This window comes from Myotis myotis, unplaced genomic scaffold (assembly GCF_014108235.1).
Source record: "Myotis myotis isolate mMyoMyo1 unplaced genomic scaffold, mMyoMyo1.p scaffold_m19_p_6, whole genome shotgun sequence".
NCBI lineage: Eukaryota > Metazoa > Chordata > Mammalia > Chiroptera > Vespertilionidae > Myotis > Myotis myotis.
In genome coordinates, this window is record NW_023416368.1 from 73,151,311 (window position 1) to 73,171,579 (window position 20,269).

Consider the following 20,269-nt stretch of genomic DNA (forward strand, 5'->3'; position numbering starts at 1 on the left):
GTGATCTCATTTCTACCTTAGTTTGATGGGGTGTAGTGTAAACCCTGACATGGTTGGGTTGTTTTGTTGTTTTTTTTCCCCTTTTTGTAATGCAAGTGCCTGACTTAAGCTTTGATTTCTGAGGCATCCATTTCAAAGAAGCCACTTCAAACATTGCCTGGGATAAACACATTGCCAGCCACACAGCTAGAGAAGAGATTCCTTTGTTTTAGAGGCCTTACTTGATCTCATAACTGACCATTTGGGCTACTTGTTTGTTTTCTCTTCCCCGCGCTTTAAAATCCTCCTCTTACGTTTTAAATTCACCAAGAAATAGTGAGCCCGCCAAACCCTAGGCCCTCACCCTCAACCTTGATAAAAGCAGAACCCCAGACACTTCTCTCTCTCTTTATCTCCCTCTCTCTATCTGTGACCTCTATCTGACCCCGGGTGTAATTTTCCCATCTTGTAAGTACTAAAACCATACTTTTTCAAAGTTTCCTGATGATTATTGTTGAAGGGCATCTTGCAATAACAGTAAGAAACAAAAGTGTTGGTCCAGTTGTAACATTGTTTTCAGGAAGGGAAGCCTTCTGTGGGAAGCCCCCTGGGGCCTAGGTGAGTGCCCTCCAGGCATTTCTAGCTGAGAGCTTTACTATGAATAGACTGAGACCTGCACAAAACCTGATAACCAACAATAAAAATGAAAATTGCTTTTCAGGAACAGGATCTGTATACATGATATAATTTAGTAGTCATAATATTGAAAACAACTAGACAAGATTGGAAGAAAAATCTTGCTAGTTAGATATAGTTACATATGCATTACAGATGAAGCTAAGGAATAGAGGGTTTTTTTGCCAGGCCATTCAGATACTAAGTGTATAATAAACCTGTATTTTAAATGGAATTAAACTTTCCACTGAAAACAACTAGACAAGATTGGAAGAAAAAAATCTGTGCATCAGAGAGCTAAAAATAGTGAAAAATCACGTGGCTAAAAACCAAAGGGAAAAAAAATCACAGAAGTAAGCCAAGTATTTAGATTTGCATTTTCCTTAGAGGTGATAATAAGCTTCATAATAGCTGAATGATTAACAATCTTTGCACAAATTTGAAAGCATTATGGATTTAAGGAGATAAAAATTGTAATCGAGAACTCACCAAAGAGTGGATACCGCTAAGTTGATTTGAGGTCACAAATAATTACAATTTCTGAGTAAGAATGAATCAGAAATGTAGAAGCATTAGGAGAAAGCTAAGCATAGCTTGGAATCATCTCAATTTTTGAAACTAGAATAAAATAATCACAGATTGCTAGCAACCCAGTGCTCCAATAAAAACAAACATAAATCAAAGTCCTGCTATTACCACGCAAACCTATTCCTTCACCATTCTTTTCTAACTTGAATAATGGCAACTCAATCTTTCCATTTCTCAGGATTGCAATCTTTGATAACCTTGGACTCTTCTCTCCATTTCACATATATCCATCTGGTTGGCCCTACCTTCCAATTTCTATCCATAATCCAAACCACATCTTATCATGTCCTCTTCAGCTTCTCTGGTACAACCTACCACTAGCTGTGGCAGGATAGCAGGAAGCTAAGAAAATTCCTGGAATGAAGAAACTGAGACAAGAAAATTAAACAAGGCCAAACAGTTTGGGCAGCTTGCAGCCGGCCTGTGAATTCCAAAACCTTAATTCCCCCCACCAAGGACACTTGAAAACTAATGGTTTATGCCTCTCCTCCCTAACCAGAGAATTCACAGCTTAAATCACCCTGGCCTGGGAAAAATGAGAACAAAGGCCCAATGAATGCCATTTGTGCCAGCTAAACCCAAGGGCAAATATCACTTGTGGGATGTTAGGGCAGGAAAGGGGGAAGAGGGAAAGAGGGGTACTTTATCTCACCCACTAAACAAAGAAGCCAGCCACCTTAGGACTTGCCAAACAAGATGACCAAATGTATGTACAAACATTCTGAGATAAGCCACAATAATGTAGAAGGGGACTTTGAAACCTAGTCTGCTATCCAAGATATCTGGCAGGAAAGCTTTGAAACCTACAGGGAGAAGGGTATAAAACCCCTTGAACCTCCACTGGCAGGCATGCTAAAACTAGCTGAGTTGCCAGCTTCTGCTTTATGCCAAGTGTATTCCTTTTTATAAAATATATTTTTATTGATTTCAGAGAGGAAGGAAGAGGGAGAGAGATGAAATCATCAATGATGAGAGAGAATCATTGATCAGCTGCCTTCTGCACACACCCCACTGGAGATCAGGCCCACAACCCAGTCATGTGCCCTGACTGGGAATCAAACCATGATCTCCTGTTCATAGATTGTTGCTCAACCACTGAGCCACACCAAGTGAATTCTTAATAAATTTGCTTGCTTTGCTTCAACACTGCTGTCTGTCACTCATCTGAAATCTTTCTTGTGAGATTAACAAGGGTCTAGGAGGGGACAGGCCTCCTCCGGCTTGGGGTTGTCCAGTAACATAGCCATTGCCTTTGCCTGGAATGCTCATTGGTCCTCTATTCATCTAATTAACTTCTACTTACCTTTGTGATCTAAGTTTGAACATAATTTCTTCAGGAAGCCATAGCTATTCTCTCTGAGTTTATAAAATATTTCTCAAGTTTGTGTATCTCATTTGTAGTACTTGTTACAATGCAACTGTCATTTTTAATAGAATTAATCAATGTTTATATCCTTCTTTGTAGGAACTACTATTTAGGCAAAAACCGTAACTGTTTTAATGGCCCCAGAAGTAATCTAGAGCATCCAGAGTAACTATTGAATAAGTATTTTTGAAATGAATTAACTAAATGTAATGATGAAGAGGTCAAACATCAGAATATGACCCTCTAAGTATATCAATAATCATGCTTAGAGTGTATGTTTAACACTAGAGAGAATCCTGTCTTTCTTTCCTTCTTTCCTTCTATCTAAGATGGAAGGATGCTAATAACTTATCAAGACAGATCATAGAACAAGTATTTAGAAATAGAAAAAAGCCAAGATATAAAAATCTGAGAGTGTGACTTACATCATCAAAGTCATAGACGTCAGAAAATATCATTTAATGGTGGAACTGGAGACTTGTAAAATCACTGCCTAGGTGTCTTTTTAACTGATATTGCAGTGATGTTTACATTCAGTGCTTACATAAATTAGTGCTTATAAGAGGCGTCTATGCTCAGTGCTTGCTACGTGTCAGTGATAAATTACATATTGTTTGTGTGTTTGTAAATGAAGGGTTAATATAAGGTTATAGATGGGGGATGGGTGGGAAAAGGATGTCTCCATCCTATATAATAAAAGGCTAATATGCAAATTGTCCCCTTGAGAGTTAGACCGGGAGTTCTCTATGAAGTGCGCTGACCACAAGGGGGTGGCGTGGGACATGGCAAGCGACCAGCAGCAGTGGCGGGGAACTGAGGGAACGAGGGAAGGAGAAGGCGGGGAACCTGATCAGCCCTGATTGCCAGCCAGGCCTAGGGACCCTACCCGTACACAAATTTTGTGCACCAGGGCTCTAGTTCAATAATAAAAATAGATAACAAAGGATTATCTAGTGTACCCCTGAGGTTTCTTAACCCTAATTTTTCTACAATACTTTTTTTTATCTACAAAATATTTTTTATCATAAAATCACTAATTTTTACTAAATACTTTCAAAATGCTATGCTCAAAATTCATGGTAATTGTTATAACTTCTATAAGAACTTTTATTAACTTCTGTAGGGAGTGGCTCTAGGGTCATACCTCAGACTGATCTGTGGCAGGGCCACAAACAAGTCCCAGCTTGGAGGGCAGAGCTCTCCTAGCATAATTAAGCTTAACTTATAGCCCTCCCTAGTTCCTTCCTAGGTAGCTAATGGGCTGTGGGAGGTGCAGCAAGTGCTGCCAAAACAAGGTAAAACTCACAAGAACATTGTAAACATGTTGACCACTATCCTTGTTTTGTTTTGTGTGCTCTGACTGTAAAATAAAGACTTGGCTTGCAGGCCAGGGCACTGTCTCTCCATCAGAGAAGCAGCATTCCACCAAGCCCCAGCTGTATTCTCTGGTCTGTCTTCTTTAATCCTTCACTGCCCCTCCTCAGGCTCACTGAACTTGTCCGTGCTGGATGCAGCACAAACTTCTATGCAGACTGCCTATTCTCATGGGTAATAGTTCATAGTTTTGGCAACAACTTATTTCAACTAAAAGAACTAAAGGGCTATAACAGAGCTAATTAACTCACTGATTTGTAGCTTCTTAATGACATTTCTTTTAAAGAAAACTAATTAAGTATTTCAGATACATTGAAAATTGCTTACAATAGACTTAATGGTTCCAATTGTGTGTTGAGTGCACAAGATAATTAAGTGGAAGTGATCATGGTACAGTGGTTGAGGCTTCAGATGGACAGTCAGGCTTACATTTTGTCACAAACTAGTTGTTTCACCTTGGGAAAGTCATAAATCATTTTGCCAATATAAAAATCGAGATTTAAAGTGGCATGCATTTGTCACAGGTAAGTTTAGTGAACCAAATGAAAATCTATACATACGTTTTGAAACATGCCAAGCTCTAAGGCCAGTGCTGGGATTTTGCTTTTGATACCATCACTCTTGATCAGGTGTATCTTTAAGTGAAATAAAGAGAAATTCACTCAAGCTAATTTATGTAGACGGGCCCAGGGCTGTTATAGTAGTATCTCATAAAACCCAAGTGTAGAAAAAAATAGACAAGCATCAAGAAAGACTAAGCATCATAGAAGAAAAAAAAAAAATCTGATTGACCTGTGCCAGTTTATGGATTCAACTAGTGGTTGAAACCACTTTAGCAAGAGAGGTTGAAAGTCACATTTCAAATGTGTGATTTTAGGGGCCAGACTTGCTCACTGCTTATTCTTCCCTTAAATAACTTCTATTCAGGACATTCAGTCTCTCAGAGCTCAACTCCTGCATCATATTTAAAGCAAAATCACCTCATATATCCTTAAAGTATGCACAAAGCTTGTTTTAAAAACACTTCTTTTAATCCAATATATGTGCATTGTACAAAATAAATAATAAAAATACAGTAAAATTAAGAGGGAAAGTACCTTAATCCACCACTCAAAGATACAGAAATCATCCTTTCACTTATGGATTTAACTGTTATAGGTATTTATAAACAAACAAAAATCACTACAGCAGAAGTGGTACTACTTTATTCTGAACTCTCTACTTCCTATTTTCACTGACTTGTGCTGGCATCAATGCCTGCTAATGAAATGCATCTGTATAAATCTCCAGATCAATAAGACTCAGGATATAAAATCATGATATTTTAAAGCACCAATCTCTGGAGTCTCAACCTGAAAAGAGATGGACACAGAATATTAAAATGGAGACCTGATAAGCTTTTTTTTCCTAAATAATATTAAACCTGCAGAGCACTGACTCATTCAGATTATGGTAGATATTCCCATTGGTGTGACTACAAGTGTTTATGTAAATATTTATGCTTCTGGTTTACATTTATTCAAGACAGTTTAAACCTTTTTCTTCCGTGGCACAGGAAGCTCCACATTTGACTCATCATTACATTCCTTAAAGGAGGGAGAAATGGAGCAAAACAAAGGCAGGAATCAAACAATAAAGAAAAAAAGAGTTTATAATTGGAAGTGGTAAGACAATATAGCAATGAGTATGGTGTTACTCAGTTTCCCCCTAGTGATAATTAGACTCTACAGTAAGGTTTTTACTGGACTACATATTTTTTTAAAAAAATTAAGAGACAGAAGAGGTCAGCAAAATGTATTCCCTGTTATTAACATTATGCTTAACGCTACTATTCAACTGAGGTTACTCATTCTGACTCTTCTCCCCTCTTCTCCCTCTGCCCCACCTCCGTTTCCTTCTCCCCTCCGTCCTCTTCCACCTCCCTTTTTTGTATATGCCTAAACTACTTGGAAAATGTTTACAGTTTCCCAGTAAACAAAAGGATTCTAAAATCTCTGGATTATAGAAGTTATTTCCTATGGCAGTAAGAGGATATGTTTTCCTTTAATTGTGCATAACAAAATCCCTAGAAACAATGCTTTGTAGGAAAAGCCATTTTCAGATGGAAAGAAAAGGGTTCAAGGTGAGAGTACAAGATGTGTGCCAACGCTGCCAATTGGTGCTCGTAGTTGAGAACGAAGAGTAACGTTTTGAAAGTGGATCCTATTTTTATACTTTTTGATAAAAGTATTAATAAAACATTCTTACTGTGATTCTAAGAGAATAGATCACATTTCAGCTTTTATGATCATTTTATTTTCTCCTTTACAATAGCCTAATTGCAGTGTTTGGAAAAATAAGCAGTTGATTCGAATTAGGTGATGTGGGTTCTACCTCTGGCTTTGCTACCTAAATTAGTGCAGTCTGAATAAAGATCAAGTCTCTCTAGCGCTATCAGTGGTCGGCAAACTCATTAGTCAACAGAGCCAAATATCAACAGTACTTCTTCAAAATAGACTCGCCCAGGCTGAAAACCGACTTCTGTGCATGGGCCACGAAGTTTCGATCGCACTGTACGTGCGCACCTGCACGTGGTATTTTGTGGAAGAGCCACACTCAAGGGGTCAAAGAGCCACATGTGGCTCTCGAGCCACAGTTTGCTGACCAGGGCCCTAACTGGTTTGGCTCAGTGGATAGAGCATTGCATCGGCCTGTAGACTGTAGGGTCTCACGTTCAATTCTATTCAAGGGTACATGCCCAGGTTTCAGGCTCAATCCCCAGTAGGGAGCGTGCAGGAGGCAACCAATCAATGATTCTCTTTCATCATTGATATTTCTATCTCTCTCTCCCTCTCCTTTCCTCTCTGAAATCAATAAAAATATGTATATTTTTTAAATTTTATTTTATTGATTTTTTACAGAGAGGAAGGGAGAGGGATAGAGAGTTAGAAACACTGATGAGAGAAACATCGATCAGCTGCCTCCTGCACACTCCCCACGGGGGATGTACCCGCAAGCGAGGTACATGCCCTTGACTGGAATCAAACCTGGGACCCTTGAGTCTGCAGGCCAACGCTCTATCCACTGAGCCAAACCGGTTAGGGCAAAATATGTATTTTTTTTTAAATCATATCTCTAGGCTTCATTCTCCTCCCAGGCAGAGTGATGGGGGCATCTGCTGCACTGAGGCCTGAACTGAATTCCTTAAGGGACTAGAAGCACAGCCCTTCCAAAGGCTGTTCTGTGCTTGGTAACTGTTGAATCAGACTAAACCTGTCTGCTTCATTGTTATCTTTATCCCAAATCATGACCTTGCTTCCTTCTTCAAAGAGAAAATTGAGCTTTCAATTGCAATTCTGAAATCACTGCTCCCATGTCTATAGCTTGCTATATACTGCATCTACTCTAACCTCCTTCCCGGAGAAATACTGAGCACACTCTTCTTGTTCAAAAAGCTACTGTTCAACTACTGCTCTTTAAATCTTATCAATAATTTTGCCCTTTCTCTTCTGTACCTCTCTGGTCTCTTCCTAAGCATTTCCTAATTCACTGACTTCTTTCCACCAGGCTGTAAACAAGCTTAAACCCTCTCCCCTTTTAAAAACAAAACTCAACAAACAAGACCTGCCTATTTCAACTCTGTCCATCATTACTCCCCCTTCTAGTACTAGTAGCCTCTTGAAAAAAAGGCTATATTTTCTCTTTTATTTTACCTCACCGTTCAATGCTATGCTAACATATTTGTATATGTATCTTTATAGCAAAAATGCACTGGAGAAGACTTCTGATAATCTTCCATAATTCTTTTTGTTTTTATGGCATTTGGCATTACTGATCATTCTTTCATTTCTAAACTTTACTTTTAGGTTCTGTGACATACTCTGTGTTCCCCTTTTTCTCTTACCATACCTCCTCTCTATTTTTTTCCAGTACATCTTATTCTTCCCATCCTTTAGAGGTCGATGTTCTTAAAACAGTGCTTTTTCAAACCTGAATATGCTTAGGGTTTGATAAAATGAAGATTCGGGTTCAGGAAGTCTGTGGTGGAATTCAGAGTCTATATTTCTTTTTTTTTAATTTTTATTGAATTTATTGAGCATTTCTCATAACCTCCCAGGTGATGGTTATTTCCTGGTTCAGGGGCCACATTTTGAGTAGCAATACCCTTGAAGTGGGGGAAGGACTTTTGTCATCTGCAGACCACAGTGATTATAGGTGTGCTGTGTTATTCTTATCTCAGCCAGCAGTGAGATGGGCCTGGGACAGCTAGAATCAGGCTTGGTGGTTCTGTGACTTACCAGGCAAATTGGTGCCAGTTTAAATCTCCATTTTTATATAGGCAAAATGATTTATGACTTTCCCCTCCAGCCCCTCCTTGAGTGGAGTCCAGAGTAGGCTGGAAGCTTGAATTGCCCCCGGCGACCCAGGCCCCCAGTCACTTCTTGAGCAGAATCCAGGGCCGGCGGGAAGCTTGGCTTCCTCTGTCACCGGGAGCAACCCAAGCCTCCTGCTTGCTCCAGCTCTGTGGCCTCCGCCATCTTCAGTCGTCTTCAGTATTTGCTCAGTGCCTGTGTATGCAAATTAACCACTATCTTTGTTGGGTTAATTTGCATAGCCGCTCTGATTGGCTGGTGGGCAGAGTGATGGTTAATTTGCATGTTTCTCCTTTATTAGTGTAGATTTGTAGGAAGGGGAGGGGGAGGAGGACTTCATAATCTTTTTTAAGATCATTACAAAGAAACAACCTAAAGTAGAAAGATTTCTAATAGTTTTACCCATATAATCCTCTGTTAACTCTATTCTTTCCAATAAATAAGACAAGAGGCAAGTTAAAGATACAGGCAGTTCATTCATTCTTAATAAGCAGTGGGATATGCTATACAAAGTTGGGTCCCTTCATGTTTTAATAGATTAGAGGTAAGTCTGTTCTTAAAAAGGAAAGATTTAAGAGCTGGTGGAAAATGTCATCAATGCATTTTAGGGTGTTTTATTATTTAATAAAAAATAATTTATAGAAATATATTGTTCATAAGTTTGGGAAAGTCAACATTTGATTACAGTAGGTCCTCGGGTCATGTTGGAGATCCATTCCTACTGCACAGTGTAAAGTGATTTTTGCCGCAAGTCAGAACCCACCTACATAAGCACCTACGTCACTCACATGGAGCACATACACAGCAGTAATGAAGTGAAACAGTAAAAATAATTTAAAAAAAGATAACAATTCCTGACCTTTACTTGTGGTAAATAAATAATAAAAAGCATAAAGCACATTTGTACATATGTTGAAATGATGGAACTTTTTTTTATAAATAAATGAGAAATGGCGATGTAACCACGGAACGATGTATGTCGAGTCCCATGTAACCCGTGGACTGCCTGTACATATGCCATTCTTCTTTCCCTTGTCAGAAATATAATAGTTTCTTTATAAAACTATGAAAAGTCATGTCTTCTTTTCTTGGGTTTTTGTTTTATTTAATATATCAATACTTAAGTTCCAGTCCTCAAATTTTCAATACACAGAAAAACACACATTTAAATTATAGAAATGAACAAAAATATGTATATTGACATTAGCAGAACAAGTGAATATAAAGGAGCTCATTTGAATATTTTCTTCCCTTCATATCAACTACTGACAATGAACCATTTTGTTTCTAAATAGAGGAACCTATTATTTTCATAAACATTGGCTGATTTTTTTTCTAACACCCTACAATAGTCATATACATTTTTCCTAGGAAGTTGGACCCAAAACAACATAAATCATGATTTATTAGAAAAAAAGACAAAAACGTGGGGTCCCATGGTAGAAATGTCGCTGTGAAATCTTCTGTAGCCCCCATTTCACATGGAAACTGGCCTGTTCCTCTACTAACAATGTTTTTCCTGCCTGAAATGCTCTTCCCTCTCTTCTGCCCACTCCAATTCCCTCAACTATTTAAGGTCTGTTTAAATTCCCTTCTTATAAAGAATATATACTCCTTTCCATTACTAAAAATGTTTCTTTTCTCAGTATTTGTAATTGTTATTATTGTGGGTAGTTATTCATGACTACATTTTTAAAAATTTCCAGCAAAGAAGGAAAATTATTCAACCACCCTTCATTGAGTCTCTTGTGCCTAAAACATAAATATATGTAAATAAACAAAATAAAAGACAAAAATAAATATTCAGTGATATTCAGTGGTTCTCAGTTTAGCTAGAGAATTGAACATGTGTCAGTGATTATGATCCCAGAACTGTGATAGGTGCAATAATAGAAATTAATATACTGTATTATGCTTTAAGAATGTGCATTATTTATTTAATTATTATTAGGATGGTCATTTGCTTATGTCTTCTTTCCAGTGAAGTGATCTTATAAAAAGTAGGTAATTAAAATTATGTATTGATTTAAAGATATAGTTTTATATGTGTATATAAATATTTGATATATACATTTAATAGTTAATTACACACTGCCTGGAATGTAGTCATTTTTATAGAGAGATTCAGGTAGAATGCCACAGGCACTCTGAAACTGGACCATTCAAGCTTTATACATGGAGCAGCTACATGGAAAAGGTTATCAGCTCAAATCATGCTCAAATAAACATGATAATTTTAAGTGGAGATTAAAACTTAAAAAAATAATAATAATAAAATATACAAATACAAATATTTGGGGATATATATATATATATATATATATGAATTTCACTTTGGACAGGAGAAAATAGAATAATGTTTTAGTTTTGATTTGATGAAAATTGTTTGCTAAATATTTTCCACTTGAGGTAAAGAAGTCCTTATTGTTGAAACATTTTTTCTTTTTTTAGAGAGAGTGGAAGAGAGAAGGAGAGACAGAGAAAGAAACATTGATGTCACATCTATTGGTTGCCTCCTGCACATGCTTGATCAGGGCCAGGGATGGAGCCTACAACCTAGGTGTGTGCCTTTGACCAGAGTCAAATCTCGGGCCTTCAGTCTGTAGGCTGATGCTCTATCCACTGAGCCAAACAGGCAAGTGTTGTTGGAATATTTTTAAAGTTTATAGGATGACTGCATGTTAGAGTTATTTTTGAGAGATTTTCATATATAGGTAGGATGTTGGAAGGACCAGTTACTTCTAATGCCATCCCAATCATCCTATGTTGGTATTGGTTGTATAATGGTATCAGAAATATCCCAGGGCTAGCAAAAATTCCCAATTGTTTATGGCAAATGTTTGTATGCACTCATAGAAAATTCTTCATCATTTGCACTGAAAGTTTTTCCATTCAATAAATTATTTCCAGAGAGTGTTAAAAATGTTTAGATTTTATGCTATTTCTATTTGTACCACTGATGTTACTACTGTGCATTAAGTTGTCTGAGAGGTGCTACTAATACTTCCTCTTAAAAGTATTTCAAGTATGGAAATTCTAAAAGAAATTCAGGAATTCACCATGACTGAGCTTCTTCTTCTTCTTCTTCTTCTTCTTCTTCTTCTTCTTCTTCTTCTTCTTCTTCTCCTTCTCCTTCTCCTTCTCCTTCTCCTTCTCCTTCTCCTTCTCCTTCTCCTTCTTCTTATTCTTTTTCTTACCACTGTTTTCTCTTCTGACATATAAGGATTTCAAACTCTGTTTTCTTTAAATATGTGTGGTTGTCATGCAATTGGTAGAATGGCTTCATTTTGTGTAGCTGAACAACTATTCACACACTCTGTCTGTGGCTAAGCAGTGCCTTTGCTCTAGAACCAGTCTCTGAAGATCACTCACTTGTCTCTCCTCTTGATCCATCCTCCCAAGCAAAGCAAAGCTACAACTATACCATTTTCCTATAGAGAAAGACAAACAACCTACATTTCCACATAGACATTCACCTACATATGAATTTATTTTCAATAAGTATGGTTAATCCAAGTAAAAAGATCATCACATGGACAAAGATAAGAGATAGTTTTGGTGGGAAAATCAAGGGGGAACCACTATATATGCTTCATGAAGTAAAGAAAAGGAAAAGATGTATGTCCTCCAAAATAATTCCCTAGAAATCTCCTAGGAACATGAAAGTGAATAAAACATATTATTTATGATTGTGGACTAATTTATGAGATTCATTGAAATCAGAGCATTGGAGGGGTTTATAGAAAAGTGTTAGAAAGATATATGCTATTGGAAAAGAGTGGGTCCTTGAGATTAAAAGGATGAAACTGATAAATCTGTGACTTTGCCATTTTTTTTATCAATCTCAACTCCACAGTTCAGCTCAGGGCTCTCAGTACTTCTTCTCTGTGCCCTGCTCTAAATGTTCTACTTCCATTGCATATAAACATTTCCTCTGTTCTTCTTTCTTTGCACAAACATGATCACCTTCATAACACTGTGATTGTTTTTTTTTTTTTAAACATATTTTATTGATTTTTTACAGAGAGGAAGGGAGAGAGATAGAGAGTTAGAAACATCGATGAGAGAGAAACATCGATCAGCTGCCTCCTGCACATCTCCAACTGGGGATATGCCCGCAACCCAGGTACATGCCCTTGACCGGAATCGAACCTGGGACCTTTCAGTCCGTAGGCCGATGCTCTATCCACTGAGCCAAACCGGTTTCAGCTACACTGTGATTGTTAAATCTACAGGTCGAACATTATTTCTGCATTCCTAGCTGATAGCAAGATGTCAAGATCTGTTGCTAGCTTCTCAAACTCAAATCACTCCAGACTAAGTTCAGCATCCTTTTTTCTTCAAAACAACCCAAATTCTCTGATGGTATTGAAAAGATCATATTTTATACATGAAACTAAAAAATTTTTTTATAGCAAAAATACATCAACAAAACAATAAGACAACCTACTGAATGGAAGAAGACATGCACCAATCATGTATCTGATAAGGGGATGATCTCCAAAATATGTAAATTCATACAACTCAACATCAACAATTTAAGAATCCAATTAAAAATTGGGCAATGGACCTGAATAAACACTTCTCCAAAGAGGATATGCAGATGGCCAAAAGACATATGAAAAGATGCTCAATGTTACTAATCACCAGAGAAAAACAAATTAAAACCACAATGAGATATCACCTCAAACTGTCAGGATGGCTATCATCAATACATCAAACTACAAGTGTCAGCGAGGATGTGGAAAAAGGGAACCCTGTGCACTGTTGGCGGGAAAGAAGATTGGTGCAGCCACTATGGAAAAGAGTGTGGAGTTTCCTAAAAAAATTAAAAATGGAACTGCCTTATGACCCAGTGAGTCCACTTCTGGGTATATATCTGAAGAAACTCAAAACACTAATTTGAAAGAATAATTGCACCTCCATGTTCATTGCAGCATTATATACAACTAGAGGCCCAGTGCATGAATTCGTGCATGTGTGGGATCTAGCTGGCCCGTCCTGGGCTGGTGGGGCAGAGTGGACATGGGAGGTTGGCTGGCAGGCCACGCCCTCGATTGGAGTGAGAGGGGGGTGATTGGGGGTGGGGCCGGCCGGGGGGAGGAGCCACAGGCGGTTGGCCAGCTGGCCCCACCCCTGATGGAGCTCATTGGCCACAGTGAGCATCATAGCCACCAGTCATTTTGGTCATTCCGGTGTTCTGGTCACTGGCTTTTTATATATATAGATAGCTGCATATAATCAACTAATCAACTTAAGTGACCATCAATAGATGAGTAGATAAATACATATACGGTACACAATGGAATACTACTTGGCCACAAAAGACCTAGAAGCTTTTATGCCAAGTGAAATAAGTCAAACAGAGAAAGACAAATACCATATGATTTCACTTATATGTGGAATCTAAAGACCAAAACAAACAAACAAAATAAAAACAGACTCATAGGTACAGAGAACAAGCTAACAGTTGCCAGGGGGAGGGGATTGGGAGGCTGGATGAAAAAGGTGAAAGCATTAAGAAGTACAAATTGGTAGTTCCAGAATTGTCACTGAGGTATAGATTATAGCGTAAGGAATATAGTCAACAATATAATACTATGTGTGGTGCCAGATGGGCACTGGAAATATGGTGAAGAGCACTTTGTGAAGTATATGTTTCCTGACCACTGTGCTGTACACCTGAAACTAATACAAAATAATATTGACTATAAACTGTGATAAAAAGTTAAGAAAAAAACATAAAAATTAGTTGATCCAATAATTCTTCTAAAAGGTCATGAAGGCCATCTTTGGGTAGTCCACAACTATTTTGTTTTAATTGTTTTTTCAAAATTGTTATAAAATAAGATCTATGTAATAGAGTTAAAGGAAAGGGGGAAAAATAGATATGATAAAAGATCATATTGTGACAAAAGATTCAAACATGGTCTCCAAATTATAAAACAAGAAGGTTATTCTTTCTTCTTAAAGTTTTGTCATTATTATTTGTTTAAATAGTTCTTACTATTACTAATTATTATTAGCTAGCTTATGGTTAATTGCAATTTTGAGGTAAATTGTACCTCTGAAAGAGAAGAGATTATAGAAATATTTTGAGCTAATATACAAGATCTTTCCCATAATAATAAATATCCTGTTATAATTAAATTATATGCTTCTAAATTTTACACATATTACATTGTGAAAGCAAGTGGTAACTTTTCCATATTTCTGCAGGTTTATTATTGTATCCAGCTCAACAGTTGTTGCCATTAAAATATGATTTTAAACTATAAATTGGAATTCCCTCAATTGAATTTGACCATCACCATTCCCTAAGCATACTATAAGCCTATATCATTCCTTTGCATACAATATTTTCTTTATATCTATTTCTGCTTGTGGAGCAAGCATCTTAGAAGATCCAACACAAGTACCAAGCCTTCTGGGTAGCTTCCCAATCTATACTCCCTTAACATTGCTGTGTTTTTCTTTTGTTACTTGGCCCTTTGTATTTTCTTCCCTACTAGTTTCATGTCAGGAAAGATAGTTTCTCAATCATTCCTAGGCAAATTGTACCCATTACTTAATATTACCTATGATGCACATATTTGTTCATTGAGATGCCTCAGTACATAGTTGTGTGTTCAAGGGAAAGAAAAAGTATGTACAAGAGGAAATACTTTATAAGCTGTTTTCTGAATCTGCAGGGCAAACTGCTTGAGGCATTGACTAGAAAACTGGGCCATGATCCTTCTATATTTGGGAAAATGTCTCACCAGAGACATAAAGGGAAAAAGTACATATTATGTGTAGCATAATATTAAAAACCTATATAGAATCCTGATACTGTAATGTTTATTCCTTGAAATATATTTTTATTTAATATCTTACATAAGAAAATAGAGCCAGCACTAAAAGGGGTTTCTTCATCCTCTAAAACATACTAAATGCAAAAACAAGAAATTCTGTGCCAAAAATGTTTTTCTTAAATTTTGAGGTAAACCAAGAAAACATCTTATTTGTGATTATCAAGAAATTTGACATTCACACATTCAGCTTTTGATACAATGTACCATAATTTGTTTATCTGGCAGGTCTATGTTGGTTTCAAATTGTAAAAATGAAAAACAAAATTGTATGTGGTGAAAATAGTTAATTTAAATAAAAATTTTTGGCAGTTCCCCTATTTTTGAAATTTGTTCCTCAAGCTCTTCATAATCTCACTTATCTACATTTAAAAGAAAGCCAAACACTGGTGTCTTGTTCTTTATTTTATTAATATGAAAACTAGAACCCAAAAGCCAAAGAATTGTGCCAAAATTAAGCAATATCTGAGCAAAGTGTGAAACTTTTAAAAGTTTCACTAATAAGGCATTCAAATTTCTTATGTCTGTTTACATAATTTTCTCACTTATTTTTAAAAATATGTTTCAATTCATTTTAGAGAGAGGAAGGGAGAGGGAGAGAGAGATAGAAACATCAATGATGAGAGAGAATCATCAATTGGCTGTCTCCTGCATACCCCTACTGGGGATCGAGTCCGAAACTCGGGTATGTGCCCTGACTGGAAATTGAACCATGACCTCCTGATTCATGGGTCAACACTCAACTACTGAGCCACACCAACCAGGCTTCTCACTTATTTTTATTACAAGAACTATCCTTTTTAATAATTCCCCTTTAAAATTATATTTCTTATACCAGACTTATTCTGGTAATAAATACTTCTAGTTGTATTATAGTAGGAAATATTTTTGTTCTGATGCTTTCGCCTTAATAAAAGTTATTTACTAAAAAGTAGAAATTATGCCAAGATAAAAATAACTAAAACATCATTTATGGGCTCACAATAATAATCTAAGAAAATGCTAACATTTTTAAAATAATATTGCACTGATCACATTTTGTAGTAGTAATGGCAACAAAAGCTCTCAAACATTGCTGGCAGGAGTATAAATAGGTGCAACTACTTTGGAAAACTTGCAGTATCAACTCAAGCTAAAACCAAGCAGTATATATACTAAACTACCCCTGATCCAACAATTTTTGCTCTCGAGAAAGACTTAGGCCCAACCCATACAGTCCCCAAATGAATGTATTCACAAAAAGATATGTTCAAGGATGTTCATCGCAGCACTAGACAAAACCTAAAAAATACTTAAATATTCCATAATAAAACAACAAGTAAATTGTGATGTCTTCATATAGTGGAATACCATATAGAAATGAGAATAAACAAGCTATTGCTACATGCAACTATATGGAAAATCACATAAACACAATGCTCATAAAAATAAAGCAGACACACATGAGTATTTATATAAAGTTCAAAAGCAGGGAAAACATATTCATTGTTGAAAAAGTCAAGGTAGTGATTATCTTTTGGCAAAACAGTTCCTGGGAAAGAATGCTGTGGTGGCAGAGAGCAGGGTGGGGACTTTCGTTACACTGGCAATGCTACATCTTGATCATAGTCTCTTTACATGAGTGTGTTACTTTTGTGAACCTTCATACAGAACTTGTCATTTGTATACTTTTCTGCATGTATGTTGTATCTCAATTAAAAAATTAAAAATCGTTTACAACCTATGAAAAAAGGTTTGTAATCGTAAATTATCCTATATAATAAAAGGCTAATATGCCAATAGACCGAATGTTAAAACAACTGAACAACCGGTCACTATGATGTGTGCTGACCACCAGGGGGTGTGTACGGAACATGGTGGGCATTGGCCGAAGTGGGATGGTGGAGCAGGTGAGTGGGGGCACCAGACCAAGGCGGGCATTGGTTGCTTTCATCGGGGCGAGGCTCTGATAGTTACTGAAAATTCTTGGCTCCTGCACGCCGCAATCCCACCCGCCTCTCGCACCCACTGCCAGCGCTGGCCCTACTCGCACCCTCAGCTGACACCAGAGCCGAAGCTTGCACCCACTGCCCATGCCCGGCACCAGTCCCGATCACTCAGTGCCATCAGTGGGTGTGAGTGGTGGCTGTAGGCCCTGTTCACCCCTGAGGGCTTCTCCACCTCCTCCTGCTCCTGAGGGGCGATTGGGGTAGCAGCCTCTGCTCACACCTGCTGCTGGTGCCGGCCGGAATCGCTCTGTGCTGTCAGTGGGTTTGAGCAGGGCCAGTGCCATCAGTGTGTGGGAGTAGTGCCAGCTGGAGCAGGGCTGCGGCAGACAGGAGATGGGGGGTGGAGGCGAGGTGGGAGGGGTCGGGGGGGGCACGGAGAATGGGCTGAGACCTGCTCCTGTGCCTACTGCAGCCTCTCAGCCCACAGTTCCTTTCAAGGTGCATGAATTCATGTACTGGGCCCCTAGTATAATTATAAATATTGATGGTTTCTAGATATTTTTGCCTCCAAATTGCCCTGGAAAGAATATTTTAAATTTAAAAGATATCTTCGTGAATTAATACTAAATACTTTTGTTACTTTTTTAAGTTTACATGTTGTTTTTTTGCTCAGTATATCACAAATAGACTTAGTGAACAAAGAATAGTTTCCATAAACACATTTATTTTATAAAATATTTTCAGTAGAGGGAGCTTCACTTTCTTTACTTTAGAAAATGTTCATTCAAGGGCCATCACTGAAAATAAAAAATACTTTACATTTTGTATATTATTAAAGTTCTTCATAGAATGATGAAGGTAAAGGAATAAAAAAGTGCCACTCTCATTCAAGACTAGTCTAAGATAGATAGAGAGAAAACTTACCCAATTTATGAAAGGAGAAAGAAAAAACTTGATGAAGAATACACATATCAATTAAACTTCTATATTGGGTATGTCTTTTTCAAGAAATTACATTTTTGGAGTATTCATAAAAACATTTTTAACTAAAAGTATTCAATATTAATGAAGATAAGTTCTTATCATCATGATTATGAGTTTGAAATACAATTTTGTGAATTTCAATTAAATGACAAAAATCAGAGATTCTAGTGATGAAGAATACATAACTAAGAATGTATTATAACAAAAACCAAAAAAGAATATATTATAACAAATATGTGAATTGACATTATACAAATCTGACCACACTGACCAAAATATTTTAGTTACTGACATTAAGCTTCCTAAATCTGAATATCTATTAAGTTATTATGATTTCTCTTATCACATTAATTCCTTTCCATGAAATATCCATAAATGTAAAAAAGCTCTATACTCTTTGATTTGATCACTACATATAAAATTTGTGACAATTAGAAAGTTTAAAAATTTACTAAGTCTTATTAAAATATTTTCATTGAAAATATTCTGGTTTGCAGTGGTTGAACCCCTTAAAAAAAGTCAGTAATTTCATAATATAATAACCTTCACAACTGGTCCCTATTATTATAGGCTTATCAAAATAATATAGCTTGCTTTTATGAAATATATTATGTTTTTCTAAGGTGTCCAAAGGTGAAATTTTGACCTGGAAACTCAGAAAAGAATATTTACTACTTCAATAGAAATCAATATACACAAAACTTACTCTAATTATTTTATTTCAATCTCTTGTAAAGCTTGTAAGCCATAAGATGGAAATTATAATAAAATGAAATTTATATCGATTGTTCAAAAATCTATATGCTCAGTATCTTGCTTATACATTGTTCATTTAAGAATGGAGGTTAAATTATCTGATCTTTTGCCTAGTCTCATTTCCTCTTTAAATTAATTTAAAAGAAAAAATAAGGCCTACAAATATGACTGGACATGATAAGAAAATGACATGTCATAGAGCAATATTATTGTTCTATGGGGTTTTTATTATAGTACTTTCTCCAAAAAGATTACTTTTGACATATAACATATCTAATGATTTATTTATGTATTACCTGAACTAAGCTCATTAGAAATAGCACAACTTCATTTATTTTTTATTCATTTACCTTAACCTCTGGATATATCAACAATGTTCAGAATTTTTCTGGTTAATAAATGTTTGTGTTCTAATTGTTTTCCTTTTAAAAAGTTAGCAATGTTCCATTTCTAATTAGTAAATGTTTTTAACTACCCAAAAGAGAGTAACCCACAACGTATAATTTACTTAGAAAAAGGAATCTCTAATAGCAATTTGAGAAGGAAAAGCTTGGCTTCAGAAATAACTTTTCCAGGGTAATCTCAGTTGCCTCTAATATAAGACGACAATTACTAAAATGCATTATTTTCATAAAATAGAGCAAAGTTACATGTTTTCAGAGGTCTCAATAGATAGACTGCTAGGCACTTTAGACATAAAATAATACGATTTAAGGGGTGCTCTCAACAAGTTAATTTCTAATTGCATTCTTGGTCTCATCAATAACAGGTGGTTGAATTCTAGTACACAGGCTTTTTAAATAAGTTCTCCAACCGTTAAATACAAATAGACTCACCTGAGTAACAGTGCTGCTTCCCAGAAATAAAATCCCGAAACTAATGTCCGAAAGTGTCTCACGTGGGCCATGATACGGAGAGATATTCACGATCCTGAAATTAGTCTTATCCAAGGCATGGGGGAACAAGAAAGCCTGGAATGAAAATAAGCAATCTAACTCCGTGTAGTGGTGGAGACAAACGCTTGGAAAGCGTCAGCACCATAGACAGCTCCCCGCGGTCGGCGGAGGCCCTGTCTGCCTTTCAAACCTTTGAAATTCCCTTTCTACCCTTCTCTGAGCACTGAGCAGAGGGGCATTCAGGGGGTTACAAATGTGCAGGTGATTTACACAGTGAACGCGGAATAATGGGTGAGATGAAATGTATGAAGTGCCTAGGTTCTGGGCAACAGTTCACTGGAGCTCTAGCGGCAAAAGAAAGAACGCTTGTCCTTTCCTGACTCAGACCCACGTTTGAAGAAAGAACAGCAGCCACAGCCGGAATGAAAACGCTTCTTCACCTGCTCCAAGCGCCGCCGGCCCAAATCCCACTCTCCACCTTTGGGGAAGACCCAAAACCGCCAGCGCGGCAAAGGGAAGC

The 20,269-nt window shown here is 37.0% G+C and overlaps 1 protein-coding gene across 2 annotated transcripts in view; it reads right to left on the reverse strand.

The window, feature by feature from the left end:
- GLRA3 (glycine receptor alpha 3) overlaps positions 1-19,775 on the reverse strand; it is a 128,718-nt gene extending 108,943 nt beyond the window's left edge. The window contains exon 1 of one of the 2 annotated variants that reach the window (XM_036314887.1): positions 19,690-19,775. In XM_036314887.1, the coding sequence (XP_036170780.1) occupies positions 19,690-19,760 (71 nt within the window). In that variant the 5' untranslated portion in view covers positions 19,761-19,775. The remainder of the gene's footprint in view (positions 1-19,689) is intronic. The other variant, XM_036314888.1, reaches the window with a different exon arrangement.
- Positions 19,776-20,269: the final 494 nt, after the last annotated feature.